Below are 13301 nucleotides of genomic sequence, written 5' to 3'. Positions count from 1 at the left end.
TAAGCAGCGGCTGTGGACCAGGTCATACGCGTCGTGACGTCGTCTGGGGGTACAAGATGAAGCTGAGGAAACAGGTGACCGTGTGCGGCGGCGCCATATTCTGCGTGGCGGTCTTCTCGCTCTACCTCATGCTGGACAGGGTCCAACATGACCCCGCGAGGCGACAAAATGGAGGAAACTTCCCCAGAGTAAGTGCATCTGGTGCTGCTGTCTCTGTAATGTCATCGATACCTAATGGGATGCTATTTTTAAAGCACTTTTTTGGTTTTACCTTCTTTTTTTTTTTACTTCTCGGGTTGTGTGTGGTAGAGACTATAACGGCCGATCTTGAGCTGTGAACAATAAGGTTATTTTAATACCTGGACAGTGGAAGGGTATACAAGTAGATGCATCCAATAAGGCACAACCGTGAACCTTCCAGTGGTTACACAAACTACACCACAAGTAGGAGGACGTGAACGATTTCCTTCGGTTTGCATCAAAGCAAAACACTCCTGGCCTTAGTTGTTGATTTCATATTTTTGAATAAATCATGTTTCCTTAAATAGCGCCCACTTATTTCCCACTGTAGCCTCTGAGGCATTGTACTGCTTTAGTAAGCCATCATTATGGAAATTAACTGAGTAGACACTGCAGTGTTATTTAGTTCAGTTTTTCCATTAGACTGTGCTGAAATATTAAGACTTTCGTGACTCTGCAAGAGTTGCATTTTTTCATCAGTGAAAGCACGCATTATAGTCTTGATAATTTCATGGGTTTTAAAGGCTTTTATTATTAAATACATCACGCTACTTAAACGCACCGCAGTAGGGAAACGTGGATCTGTATTCATCGCCTACGTCTCTAAATGTGTAACACAATGTCTATATATATAACATGGGGGTGTATTTTTTGCTACTCCAGAGTCAGATCTCTGTGCTGCAGAACCGGATTGAACAGCTGGAGCAGCTGCTGGAGGAGAACCACCAGATCATCAGCCACATAAAAGACTCTGTGATGGAGCTCACGGATACGGGCGCCGTGTCGCCCAGCGGCCACCTGCCCTTCCGCAGTGCCAACGGCTCCTGGGTGCTGCCCTTCGACGGACGGCCCTCCTTCGTCGCCGTCAAGTCCCAGGACTGCCAGGTCGCCGTGGACAACCACGGACAGAGTGACCTCCAGGTGAGTGAGTGTCCGCGTGTCCGAAATGGAACAAAATCGGGGTTGCGGTCAGGGCTATCTGCAGACTCTTTTCAAGAGCAGTATCAAAGGTCAGGTGCACACATGGAGGGCGTATCACCCTCCTGTCAAACTCTTATCCAAGCTGTCTTTGTTGTGTACGGGGAAGGGTTATCATAGCGATTGTTAGTGCTTTCTACTTGTTTCTATGAACATCCTTACTGTACAAACAGCGATATATATTGTTTCTCTTTCTAATGATAAATAGTGTTGGTATGTAATTGTATTTTGTTTCTTCATGTTGAACGGCTGTTTTCTTTAAATACAACCCCGACCACACACTTATGGGGAGAAGTTCAACTCCAGGCCTCCCAAGTCACATACAGAGTCATGCATGTGCAACCAGTTGTGCAAGGTGTGCTCTGCACCGTGAATGACGTGTGTTTCCCTTTCAGATGCTGGATGTGTACTCCCTGCTGAAGTTCGACAACCCCGACGGCGGCGTGTGGAAGCAGGGCTTCGACATCACGTACGAACCGGAAGAGTGGGACAAGGAGCCTCTGCAGGTGTTTGTCGTCCCCCACTCGCATAACGACCCCGGTGAGTTCTCCCGGTCGCTCGTACCCACCACGGGGAGGGCTCCAGGTTCAACTGGAAGGCTCTGATATGGGTCACAAGCATGCAAAACATACGTAGTACGGCTGATTTTTCTTTTCGTATTCTAGCCGTACATTTCCATCAATCCCTGCGTGTTGTTTCCCTCCAGGAGTTACAAACAGATGTGAAAACTTAATGTCGAAGTGGATGATGCAATTGATCGATGCCATGGAATTATCACTTGAGTCCATAATAACAGGGATTATTGGACAGCTGTCCTATTGCACATTTAAGTTTAGTTACATGATATTTCAAAACATCAGAGTTGAGGAAGGCGTATGACCTCTTTTTTGTCCTGTAATGACACTCTAAGGGGTTATGGCACAATATAAACCAACATTGCTGAGACAACAGCCCTGGATATTCTAGCTGCCCCCATCCCAGGATATAAACAACATACAACCCATATCCAATTTACTAATGAACTAATGAACCCTTATATTAACAAAGGACAGGGAAACCAACCAAAATGATAGGACATACTAGGGATTCCCTGAAATAGTAACCAAAAAATAACCCACGGCGATAGGTCATACCAGTCCTTGCAAAGTTGAGTTAAGGAAATGACCAGAGAAGAGTAGGAGACATCTCCTCTGGTGCCGAAGACGCTCCCGATGGGTTCATTCTGGTTTGCATCAGTGTCTTCCTAGGGTCTATTGAACTGCCTTAGACTCTGAAATGAAAGTCCGTATGTCAGCTGTAGGCACACACACAGGATGGTGTTGTAACATTCTCTTTTTCTATTCCATTGTAATAACTTTTATTGAAGTGTATCATGTTGACTTTGACTTCTGCTCCTGTTTGTAAAATCCAGTCTCACATAAGCGAGACAAAATGTGTGTCTGTCCTCTACGTTATGCATTTATTTTTTGTAGATTGACACGTGTCAATCTACAGTACATTTAGTTATACGCAGTCGGTAGTAAAGTGCAAAAGAAACGGTGCGCACCATCAACAGCCAATCAAAGCCCACCCTTTTGTGTCCATGTGACAGGATGGATCAAGACGTTTGACAAGTACTTCCTGGAGCAGACGCAGCACATCCTGAACAACATGGTGCTGAAACTTGGCGAAGACCCCCGCCGGAGGTTCATCTGGTCGGAGATCTCCTACTTCTCCAAGTGGTGGGAGGGCGCGGACAAGCAGAAGAGGGAGGCCACACACAAGTAGGTCCCAGCAGCGTCCAACGCTAGTCTTGTTTCTGAGTGGTTTCCGATACTGCTATTGATACCGATACCGATACCAGTCGGAAATTCCTATGATACTGCCTAAAATGCAGTATCAGGGAATCAGCGAGTACGCAAGTCTATGCGCCGATCCGATACCATCACGTGACTAGCTCATTTTCTACACAGGCAGGGAACATCGCCTGTGTTGACTTTGAATGGGGACGGACGCGCAATGCATTGTGGATCCGTGCGCTGAAGGCTCCGTCAAAAAGTTGAAAAAATTGCAACTTTTTCGGCAGCGACGGATCCGTCATCCAATCAGATCACGTATGCAAATGTAGGCACTGTGACACTACTCGGGCTCTGACGACCCTGGAAACCTCCCCCATCCGTCAGCCACGCCTTCTGAGTCCTTTGACTGACGGTGCAGTGGGCATGAGGCATTATGCTGCGTTCGCTGACAGTCGGAGGTGGAAAGGCGGAATGGAAAACGGTATCCTCCCTACGTGCGTTAGAGCCAAGTTGGAAAAACATGGATGCTCACTCTTAACTAGAAGAATTCAAATGTATTATTCTAATTATATATTCTGAAATGTAAATTATCTAGTTCAGATTATTATTGTTTTTTGGACACCGTGTCACCGTGAACCGACTACATTGGCGGCATCGTATGAAAACCGAAAAGTGCTATTAACAGTTACAATGCTAGATGCTGTATCGGTATATACTCGGTATCGGCCGACATTCAAGTTCCGGAATAGGAATCAGTATCGGGAAGGAAAAAAATTTTAACAGAACATCTCTATTCCTCCCACTACCATGATTCTCTTACACTCCTCTGCTTTCCATATCCAAATGGCCCACAGATAAACCATACAAACCGATTCGGTGTCTTCCTCTTTCGTCTCTCCACACAAATTAGTGTCTGTGTTGTTGCCATCTTATTTGTATTTATCATTATTATTTGTGTTAATAATGATATGATTTTCCTATAGTTGCGAGGGAAAGTGCTTTGTTTCCAAAGCTGCTAGGGAATGATGGAAGTGAACATAAATTTGTAGAAGTTTTTTAAAAATGCTTCACATTTGTTGTTGTATTTTCCGAAGCTTTGTGACGTTATCCTGAATTAGTGCAGACAACGCGTAGTAGTGGCAAGTAAGCTGCTTTTCTTTCTGCCTTAAGTATCTGTAGATGGACTTAAGAACCCAGGGATGTTCCTAGAATAGGTCATCTCCTTAACACGGGCCTCAATGGCCACCACACCCTTTTCCAGTTAATTAGGGGATTATATTCTCTTGACATACTGAGGGCCGGGGCGTCCTGAAATGCGGCCCGTGCAGCCATTTGAGACTGTGATTATAACTGATTAAGGGCTAATCAAACATAATGACTTGAAAATTGAGTTGCCACCTTGTTGTCCAAATGTTCCTCCGACAGACTGGTGAAGTCGGGCCAGCTGGAGATCGTTACTGGCGGATGGGTGATGACAGACGAGGCAAACGCGCATTACTTTGCCATGCTAGACCAGCTCATCGAAGGACACCAGTGGCTGGAGACCAATCTGGGTATGGCCCTCGCGTACGGCTTTTCTATATCGCTGCGGCGCAATCATTTTCCCACGCCACTCCCTGTAGCTATACATTCATCAGCCTGTGCTGTGCAATTCAGCTTTTCCGTGTAATATTATGATTGTGTTTCGTTGTGATCTGAATGTATCCCTTCCTGAGTCATGCGCCTTGAGTAGCAGCTGTAAGGAAATGCATGTTCTCAGTTTGTGTACGTTTTACCTTACATTGCGACCTAGGTGTGAAACCCCAGTCAGGGTGGGCCATCGACCCCTTCGGCCACAGCGCTACCATGGCCTACCTGCTGAAGAAGGCCAACCTGACCAGCATGCTGATCCAGAGGGTCCATTACTCCATCAAGAAACACTTTGCTTCAACGCGTAGCCTGGAGTTCATGTGGAGGCAGTCCTGGGGTGAGTGGCTCCCTGAGGCTGGCTCCCCAACCCTAACCCTAACCCTTACCCCACACAACACAGCCCTGGCCCTAAGCCTAGCCCGAAGGTTAAACGCTGCAGCCCAGCAACGATAAGTTGACAAGAAGGGCCGTGGATAGGGGGTGAGAGGCGTTCGCTCATCTCCAAGCATGTATTGTTGAGGGCATTCATGCCAACCTCCCTGGGAACACTTTTCCCAGTCCCAGTTCAGTAACACTTGCTTTGTCGCACCGAATACGAAGCACCAAGTGGGAGATTTAGTGTGCTAATATTCATAGTGCCGTTGTAAAATGATAAACCCGGTGACACACTAAATAGTGACGGATGCCCGGCGCAGATCCTGTCTGTTCATCCTGTTCTGCCTCCTGTCACAGCCCCCCTTTTAATTAAATGCGGGGGCTCCTACACTCAGACTGCTCCAGGGAGCGCTGAAGCCATATCACTCCTCAGCTGCCACGATTACCCCGGTCATAAACTGCTGTTCAAACCCCACTCCGACATCTACTTCCTCATCGCTGTCATTAGAACTACTTTACCTCTGAAAGCCGGTGTCACTCCGTGTCATCATCACGGATGGCCTTTTTACCAGGGAGATATCAGTGTTTCATCGGTCCCCTTCTCCCTGAGCATCAGGGTGACGGGAGCAAGTGAGCTGTCGTGTTGCTTCACCCACAATTGTATGGAAACGGAGAATCGGTTCTTGCTTTTGACCTTGAGTTAAAAACGTAATAAGTAATTCTAAAATAAGTCACATTTTCGTGCATCATATTTTGTCTGTTTAAATCCATGGTCTCTGACTGAACTGTGTGAGAGCCAAATTGCATAACAGAATAGTATAACAAACATGATACACAAACATTGACCTCAAGTTAAAAAGTTAATAAGTAATTTGAAAATAAGTTACATTTTTCTTACTTTGTTTCTCTTAAATCCAGGTGTCCCGACCTAACTGTGTGAGAGCCAAATTGCAAAACTCAGTTGTACAAACATGGAATAAATCTTAAGGGGGGGGGGGTGTTAAAACGACTCATTATGCCGCTTGCTGGGGTTAATTGTTTACTGGTCAAGGTATTGGGTGTCGATTGCTCTCCACCTTCCTAATGGTGAGTCATTCCCTTCTGCAACGCGGTGCGTTTTGGCCGACGCAGAACCAGCCTAGCCCCTTAGAGTCCTTCTAGAAAGAACGGACATGTCGAAGGACATGCAGCGCTTCAGACGGATAGGATAACTTAGCAAGGATAACTTAGCAACGGCGTGACACAAGAAGGTTGAGACATTGATATTCATTTTAACTCTGATTTATTACAGGAAAATTGTATAAGTTACACTTAACAGGTGCCGTAGAGCGCCCCCTAAGGCATGGGAGTACCAATGCATTCTGTTGACTATCCATTGCGTACTTAAGTTTCCAACTACATGGCTTGAATTTTTCTTCCCGCTTCTTATCTCCCCGATTACCCCGTAACGACGAATTTCAAGTCGAGCTGATTCTCCGAAGCCACAAAAACCTTTCACTTGTACATTCATCTATTTATTTTTCCACTTTCTTCTTCTCTCCCACCCCGCAGACAAATCGTCGGACTCTGACATCTTCTGCCACATGATGCCCTTCTACAGCTACGACGTGCCCCATACCTGTGGGCCCGACCCGAAGGTGTGCTGCCAATTCGACTTCAAGAGGCTACCGGGGGGCCGGGTCAACTGCCCCTGGAAGGTGCCCCCCAAGGCCGTGGTGGAGGCCAACGTAGAGGAGAGGTGAGCAGGGCTTCTGTTGGGGCCGTTTGCGCCGTAGCCTTGTTGGGAGACCGTCCTGACGACGTCCATACTTGTGTTGCGTAATAAATATCAGCCTGGCCTCGGCTGGGCAGTCATTGACTTCCAAATATGGGCGCGGAATTCACATTGTCGAAAAAACTAAATTTCTATTGACAGGGGGTGTGTGTGTGTGTGTGTGTGTGTGTGTGTGTGTGTGTGTGTGTGTGTGTGTGTGTGTGTGTGTGTGTGTGTGTGTGTGTGTGTGTGTGTGTGTGTGTGTGTGTGTGTGTGTGTGTGTGTGTGTGAAAGTTAGATAGTACTTGGCATTGTGTAGAACTTTATCCTTGCTATCTTGTTGTCTACAGGGAAGTGGTTAGTGCTTGGCACTTGGTTCTATGAACATCCCTACTGCACCGACAGCGATATATTGTTTCTCTTTCTTCTGACAAAGAAGACTTATTGTAAGTTGTTTTGGATAAAAGCGTCTGCTAAATGTAAATCCAAATGGCAGCACAGTGCTTCTTGTTCATCATAGAGAGAGAGTTCCTCCCCCTAGTTAAGATTGTTGTCTTTCAACGGGTATGAAGAAACAACGGCAGAGTGAAACTTAATGTGAACCCACAATATTGAAGAAGTCTGACTGAGTGAGCCCCCGTGGTTAAAAGATATATCAGGAGTAGGCAAATATTTGTAGTGATCTTGCAGCATTTCCTTCATGTAAGACATGTTAGATGTGTAATGTTGTCAATGCACTAGGTGGACCTAGTGTGTGTTTGTATTTATTTACGTATTTATGCTAAATATTGTCTGTGGCTACACACGCACACGCACACACACACACACACACACACACACACACACACACACACACACACACACACACACACACACACACACACACACACACACACACATACACACATACACACATACACACATAGCACTTACGCATGCTTCGGTTGAAGTACTATTCGCGGAAACTTCACAATATTGCGAAACCATTACTAATGCATTTTACCTAGCTGTCTCCCGCCCGTCGTTTCGTCTGATTGCCTGCAGTGGCAAACTTGACCTTTTAACACAATGGATGAATCCCTTGAATGAAAAGTATTTTCCTCTGCAAAAGTAATACAATATTAATGCGGGAGAGCTAAACACCAAAAGAACGGTTGAATGTGGCGAAGGGGAGTCTCAAGTCCCCGAGTACTTCATCAAGGACAAAGGATCAACACTTAGCTGGAGTTGTTCCGACCGATGAATGACTGAAGTTCTTCTCGTCCAACGTGTTGTGTTGGACGAATGGTTTGAAGCGTGTGGATACTCTTGAGTCGGAGGGGTCTGCCAGTGCACACATCATGCTGTTACAGTTAGAGGAACAGCAGGGGACCAAAACAAAATGAACACATCGGGGCCCCCCAGATACCAGGAAGCAAAACTTTCCTCACTTTCTGCTGAATGTGTTTTCGCTCGAGGCCCGCTTCCTACCAGATGGGCTGATACAAAAACATGTGCGAGCTGCCAGGAATCCTCTCGGTACGAAAGTATTTAAAGTCAATCTTGACCTGAAAAGATTCACAGACTGTTGTTAGGTACAGCAATGAGCTATTGCATCTGCTGTGGAGGAGCAGGAAGCTGCCAAACTATTGGAGATTTGAGTCCAAATTGTATTCACTATGAGAGTGTTAGGTGGTGAATGTTGACCATGTTTTATTAAGGTGACTGTTGCTTTTTCTGCAGGGTTTATTGATGTGCAGGTTTTATTTTTATTTTGGAGGAAGCCCAGACTCTGCTGTCTCCCCCATGAAGTGCTTCTAACATCAGTATCAGATCAGTAGTTCTGCTGTTACATAGCAGGACTGCTTGATCAAGAGTTCTGCTGTAACACAGTAGGACTGCTGGATCAGAGGTTCTGCTGTAACATAGTGGGACTGCAGCTGGATCAGAGGTTCTGCTGTAACATAGTGGGACTGCAGCTGGATCAGAGGTTCTGCTGTAACATAGTGGGACTGCAGCTGGATCAGAGGTTCTGCTGTAACATAGTGGGACTGCAGCTGGATCAGAGGTTCTGCTGTAACATAGTGGGACTGCAGCTGGATCAGAGGTTCTGCTGTAACATAGTGGGACTGCAGCTGGATCAGAGGTTCTGCTGTAACATAGTGGGACTGCAGCTGGATCAGAGGTTCTGCTGTAACACAGTAGGACTGCTGGATCAGAGGTTCTGCTGTAACATAGTGGGACTGCAGCTGGATCAGAGGTTCTGCTGTAACATAGAGGGACTGCAGCTGGATCAGAGGTTCTGCTGTAACATAGTGGGACTGCAGCTGGATCAGAGGTTCTGCTGTTACATAGTGGGACTGCAGCTGGATCAGAGGTTCTGCTGTAACATAGTGGGACTGCAGCTGGATCAGAGGTTCTGCTGTAACATAGATGGACTGCTGGATTAGAAGTTCAGCTGTAACACAATAGGACTGCTGGATCAGAAGTTCTGCTAAAACTTAGTAGGACTGCTGGATGAGAAATGTGTGTGTGTGTGTGTATCTGCCTGTGTCTGTGCCTGCCTGCGTGCTTGCCATGTACCCAGATGGCCCTAGAGGAGATGCAGTGTTTGTTCTGCTATTACTCACTTTCCCTCTGAGGGGGGGCTTGCACATTCCCACGGTGACCCAGTTGTCATGTTCTAAGTTGATTCAGATAACCACATAACGAGTACGGAGTGCGCGAATTTCCTTCTCTCCCCACGGTTCATTTGAGTCCGTCTCCCATCGGAGGTCACCCTCCATGGCGTGGCAGGCACTTAATGTACCCACTTATTGTATGTGGTACGTCCTGGCACTTAATGTACCCACTTTTTGTATCTGGTACGTACTGGCACTTAATGTACCCACTTTTTGTATGTGGTACGTACTGGCACTTAATGTACCCACTTTTTGTGTGTGGTACGTCCTGGCACTTAACGTACCCACTTATTGTATGTGGTACGTCCTGGCACTTAATGTACCCACTTATTGTATGTGGTACGTCCTGGCACTTAATGTGCGCACCTTTTTTATGTGGTACGTCCTCGCACATAATTTACGCACTTATTGTATGTGGTACGGCCTGGCACTTAATGTACGCACTTCCTCGCACTAAATGTACGTGATGCGTCCTGGCACTTAATTAACCTAGCGATTGTTTGTGCTTGGCACTTGTTTCTATGAACGCCCTTACGGTAGCGACAGCGATGTATGGTTTCTCTTTCTTCTGACAAATGTACTTTTGTAAGTTGTAAGTCGCTTTGGATGAAAGCGTCTGCTGAATTCCCTAAATGTAAATGTAAGCCTTTGAGCTAAAAGCACTGCCGCCTGGTAACTTCTCTCTTTCTCTTTCTCTTTCTCTTTCTCTTTCTCTTTCTCTTTCTCTTTCTCTTTCTCTTTCTCCCTCTCTCTCTCTTTCTTTCTCTCTTTCTTCCCCCCCCTCCTGTCCAACCCACACAGAGCAAACCTACTGCTGGACCAGTACCGCAAGAAGTCCAAGCTGTTCCGCAGCAAAGTGCTCCTGGTTCCCCTGGGCGATGATTTCCGCTACGACATGGCTCTGGAATGGGACCAGCAGTTCTCCAACTACCAGCGCCTCTTCGACCACATGAACGCCCACCCCCAGATGCACGTCAAGGTAATGAATAGGACTGGGAATCACAGGGTACCTCATGATACGATACATGGCCCACCATTGCGATAATATCGTGATACAGCGATTCGGCGAAAAGCAATGTGTTTGTATACAATCCTCGATGCATCACAATATGTGTCTTAACTATGAATACAAAATGACTGTAAAGGTAAATTGCTGGATTTCTGTCTTTATTCGGGGTCCAAAATGAGTTTTTCACTTTCTCGTCTTTGGATAGTTGACTACCATTCAAGTTCCCTCCCTTCTCGTTGTCCACGCTGAGCGCTTCTAGGGCTCTGGATGGGGTGCAGCCGCATCATGATGGACTCGTTTCAGTTCCCACGAGTCTCACTGTCTAGGATTAATAAAGGACCCTCTTTATTTGATCGAGTAAGATGGCGTGTCCTCTTCGCGTAGGAGTGAATATGCTTTTGTTGGCTTATGTGAGATATCACTCAAGCAGATCAGGGAATGTGGAGGAGAAAGGAGAAGGTTAAATGCTCTGTGCTTCTAAACAAACACTGTGTAATGCACTCTCTGTACTGTATCAGGGCCATAAGTCAAGCCCACCTGTCGTGTTAGCTTAATGGCGTCACAACCTCTTTTATTTCAATGAATCTCCATCTTGAGTAAAGAGGGAGGCACAACGTCTTCTGATGGGAAAGGTTAAACAATCATACTCTTTGTTTGTCTCGCTTTTCCCTCTTTCTTCACTCCTTCTTACTCTAACCTCTCTCTCTCTCTCGCTCCCTCTCTCTCTCTCTGTCTGTCTGTGTCTCTCTTTCTCTCTGTCTTTTTTGGTCTCACTCACTCACTCACTCACTCACTCACTCACTCACTCACTCACTCACTCACTCACTCACTCACTCACTCACTCACTCACTCACTCACTCACTCACTCACTCACTCACTCACTCACTCACTCACTCACTCACCCACCCACTCACTCCTTCCCTCATATATTCTGGGTCTCCCCCTCCCACCAGGCCCAGTTCGGGACCCTGTCGGAGTACTTCTCAGCAGTGTACAAGGCCGGGGGAGTGGCCCAGGGGGCGCGGCCCGCAGACTTCCCGGTGCTCAGCGGAGACTTCTTCGCCTACGCCGACCGTGAGGACCACTACTGGACGGGCTACTTCACCTCCAGGCCCTTCTACAAGAGCCTGGACCGCGTGCTGGAGTCTCACCTCAGGTTGGGACCACGGCGGCACACCGCCTTGTCTTTCGGTGCTAGCACGGTTGTGGCCAATGGCGTTGTACAAGCTGTTCTTTCCAGCCAATGATGCTGATGACCGCCCGGTGGTGGGCCAATCAGTGACTCCGGTTGGAGATGTTCCGCCTCTTGTCGTTATTATCATTTTAATAGAGCGCAATTTTCTTTGGATGCCAAACAGACAAAAGTTCAACATCCCTTGAGGCTTAATAACTTTAATAACTGTATGCCATTATGTATGACGTTCGAGTATAACAAAACAAATACCCATCACAGTTTAATCCACAAATAATAATTAATTGCAGCCCGAGGTGGTGCAGTGATGGAAAGAGCATTTAATGGCACCGCATCCCCTCCGCAGCAGAGCGGGGAAGGCTCAGACTTAATAGGAATTGACATGTTTGCAGACGTGTTTGCAGGGCCAGCCGGGCTCCTGTCCAACACAGCGACCAGACACTATATCGGCCCTGTGATTAGCAGGCCGGCCTGTTTAATGACACGAGTCGCAGCGAGATGAGCCATTATCACGTTCCCGTAATGTCGGTGCTGTTGACAGGACCGACTGGCAGCGGTGTGTTTGGGGGGAGGGAGGTGGGGGGGGGGGGGGGGAGTGCAGGGAAAAGTGTAGCCTAGGTCGGCGCAATACCCGATGCTTACCCTAAACAGGAGAAAACTGGGCACCAAAGGGGGGGGGGGGGTCACCTTCACGTGACCCGGGGCCTGAACGTTGTCTCTGACCTCTGACCTCTTACATCCAGGGGTGCGGAGATCCTGTACAGCCTGGCGCTGGGCCACGCCCGCCACGCGGCCATGGAGGGCCGCTACCCGGTGGCGGACTACGCCCTGCTGGTGGACGCCCGGCGCACCGTGGCCCTGTTCCAGCACCACGACGCCATCACCGGCACGGCCAAGGAGAACGTGGTGGTGGACTACGGCGCCAGGTGACGCTCTATGTTTACATTCAGGGCGTTGCATGGACTGCAATCAGGCTGCGCTGTTCTTAACCAGTGGCCACTCAGAGCGCTTTGCAATACTGCCTCACATTCACCCATTCATGCACCACACATTCACACACCGACGGCGGTGTCAGCCACGCAAGGCGACGGGAGCAGAATGGGCGAGGTGTCTCGCTAAGGGACACCTTGACTCTCTCGCTAGGAGAAGCCGGGGATTGAACTAGCAACCTTCTAGTTACCAGCCAACCCGCTCTACCTCCTGAGCCACATGCCGCCCCTTTAGAAGAGGCATTTCTCCAAAGCGACTTACAATAAGTACGTTTGCCAAAGAAATAGAAAAAACAATATATCGCTGTGGGTGCAGTAAGGTTGTTCATAGAAAAGAGTGCCAAGCACCAACAATCGTTGGGTTAAACCATTCCCTGTATACAACAAAGACAGCTAGGATGAGACGCTGCACGATGCCAAGTACCTCAGGGTAGTAAGTAGTAGGTTCTTGTCTTGATCCCCTTAGCATGGTCAGGATAGTTGCTGTTTCGACTGCTCTAACCTCACATTGCCTCAGCTCCAGGTCAGAGATACATTTCAATGCATCTCCACCAAAAAAAAAAAGAGTCATGGATAAATATGCACATGTATGAAGTGATGTGCACATTTTTAGGACAGTACATGACATGTACAGTCGCTATGCAGCATGTATATCGATGAGGTACTATGCATATATATGAAATGCATGCATAGCTATA

The 13301-nt window shown here is 47.4% G+C and overlaps 1 protein-coding gene across 7 annotated transcripts in view; it reads left to right on the top strand.

Annotated features, from left to right (window-relative positions):
- The window catches only part of man2a2 (mannosidase, alpha, class 2A, member 2), a 35069-nt gene that overhangs the window by 4799 nt on the left and 16969 nt on the right, over nucleotides 1-13301 (top strand). For 4 of the 7 annotated variants that reach the window (XM_056599484.1, XM_056599482.1, XM_056599480.1 and 1 more), the window contains exons 2-11: nucleotides 8-188; nucleotides 904-1161; nucleotides 1614-1758; nucleotides 2810-2981; nucleotides 4422-4549; nucleotides 4789-4962; nucleotides 6552-6738; nucleotides 10215-10392; nucleotides 11376-11578; nucleotides 12358-12540. In XM_056599484.1, the coding sequence (XP_056455459.1) occupies nucleotides 57-188; nucleotides 904-1161; nucleotides 1614-1758; nucleotides 2810-2981; nucleotides 4422-4549; nucleotides 4789-4962; nucleotides 6552-6738; nucleotides 10215-10392; nucleotides 11376-11578; nucleotides 12358-12540 (1760 nt within the window). In that variant the 5' untranslated portion in view covers nucleotides 8-56. Of the gene's footprint in view, nucleotides 1-4; nucleotides 189-903; nucleotides 1162-1613; nucleotides 1759-2809; nucleotides 2982-4421; nucleotides 4550-4788; nucleotides 4963-6551; nucleotides 6739-10214; nucleotides 10393-11375; nucleotides 11579-12357; nucleotides 12541-13301 lie in introns of all 7 variants that reach the window. The other 3 variants (XM_056599483.1, XM_056599481.1, XM_056599478.1) reach the window with 1 other exon arrangement.

Source organism: Gadus chalcogrammus, chromosome 9 (assembly GCF_026213295.1).
Source record: "Gadus chalcogrammus isolate NIFS_2021 chromosome 9, NIFS_Gcha_1.0, whole genome shotgun sequence".
Lineage (NCBI taxonomy): Eukaryota > Metazoa > Chordata > Actinopteri > Gadiformes > Gadidae > Gadus > Gadus chalcogrammus.
This window is presented reverse-complemented; position numbering and strand designations above follow the sequence as displayed.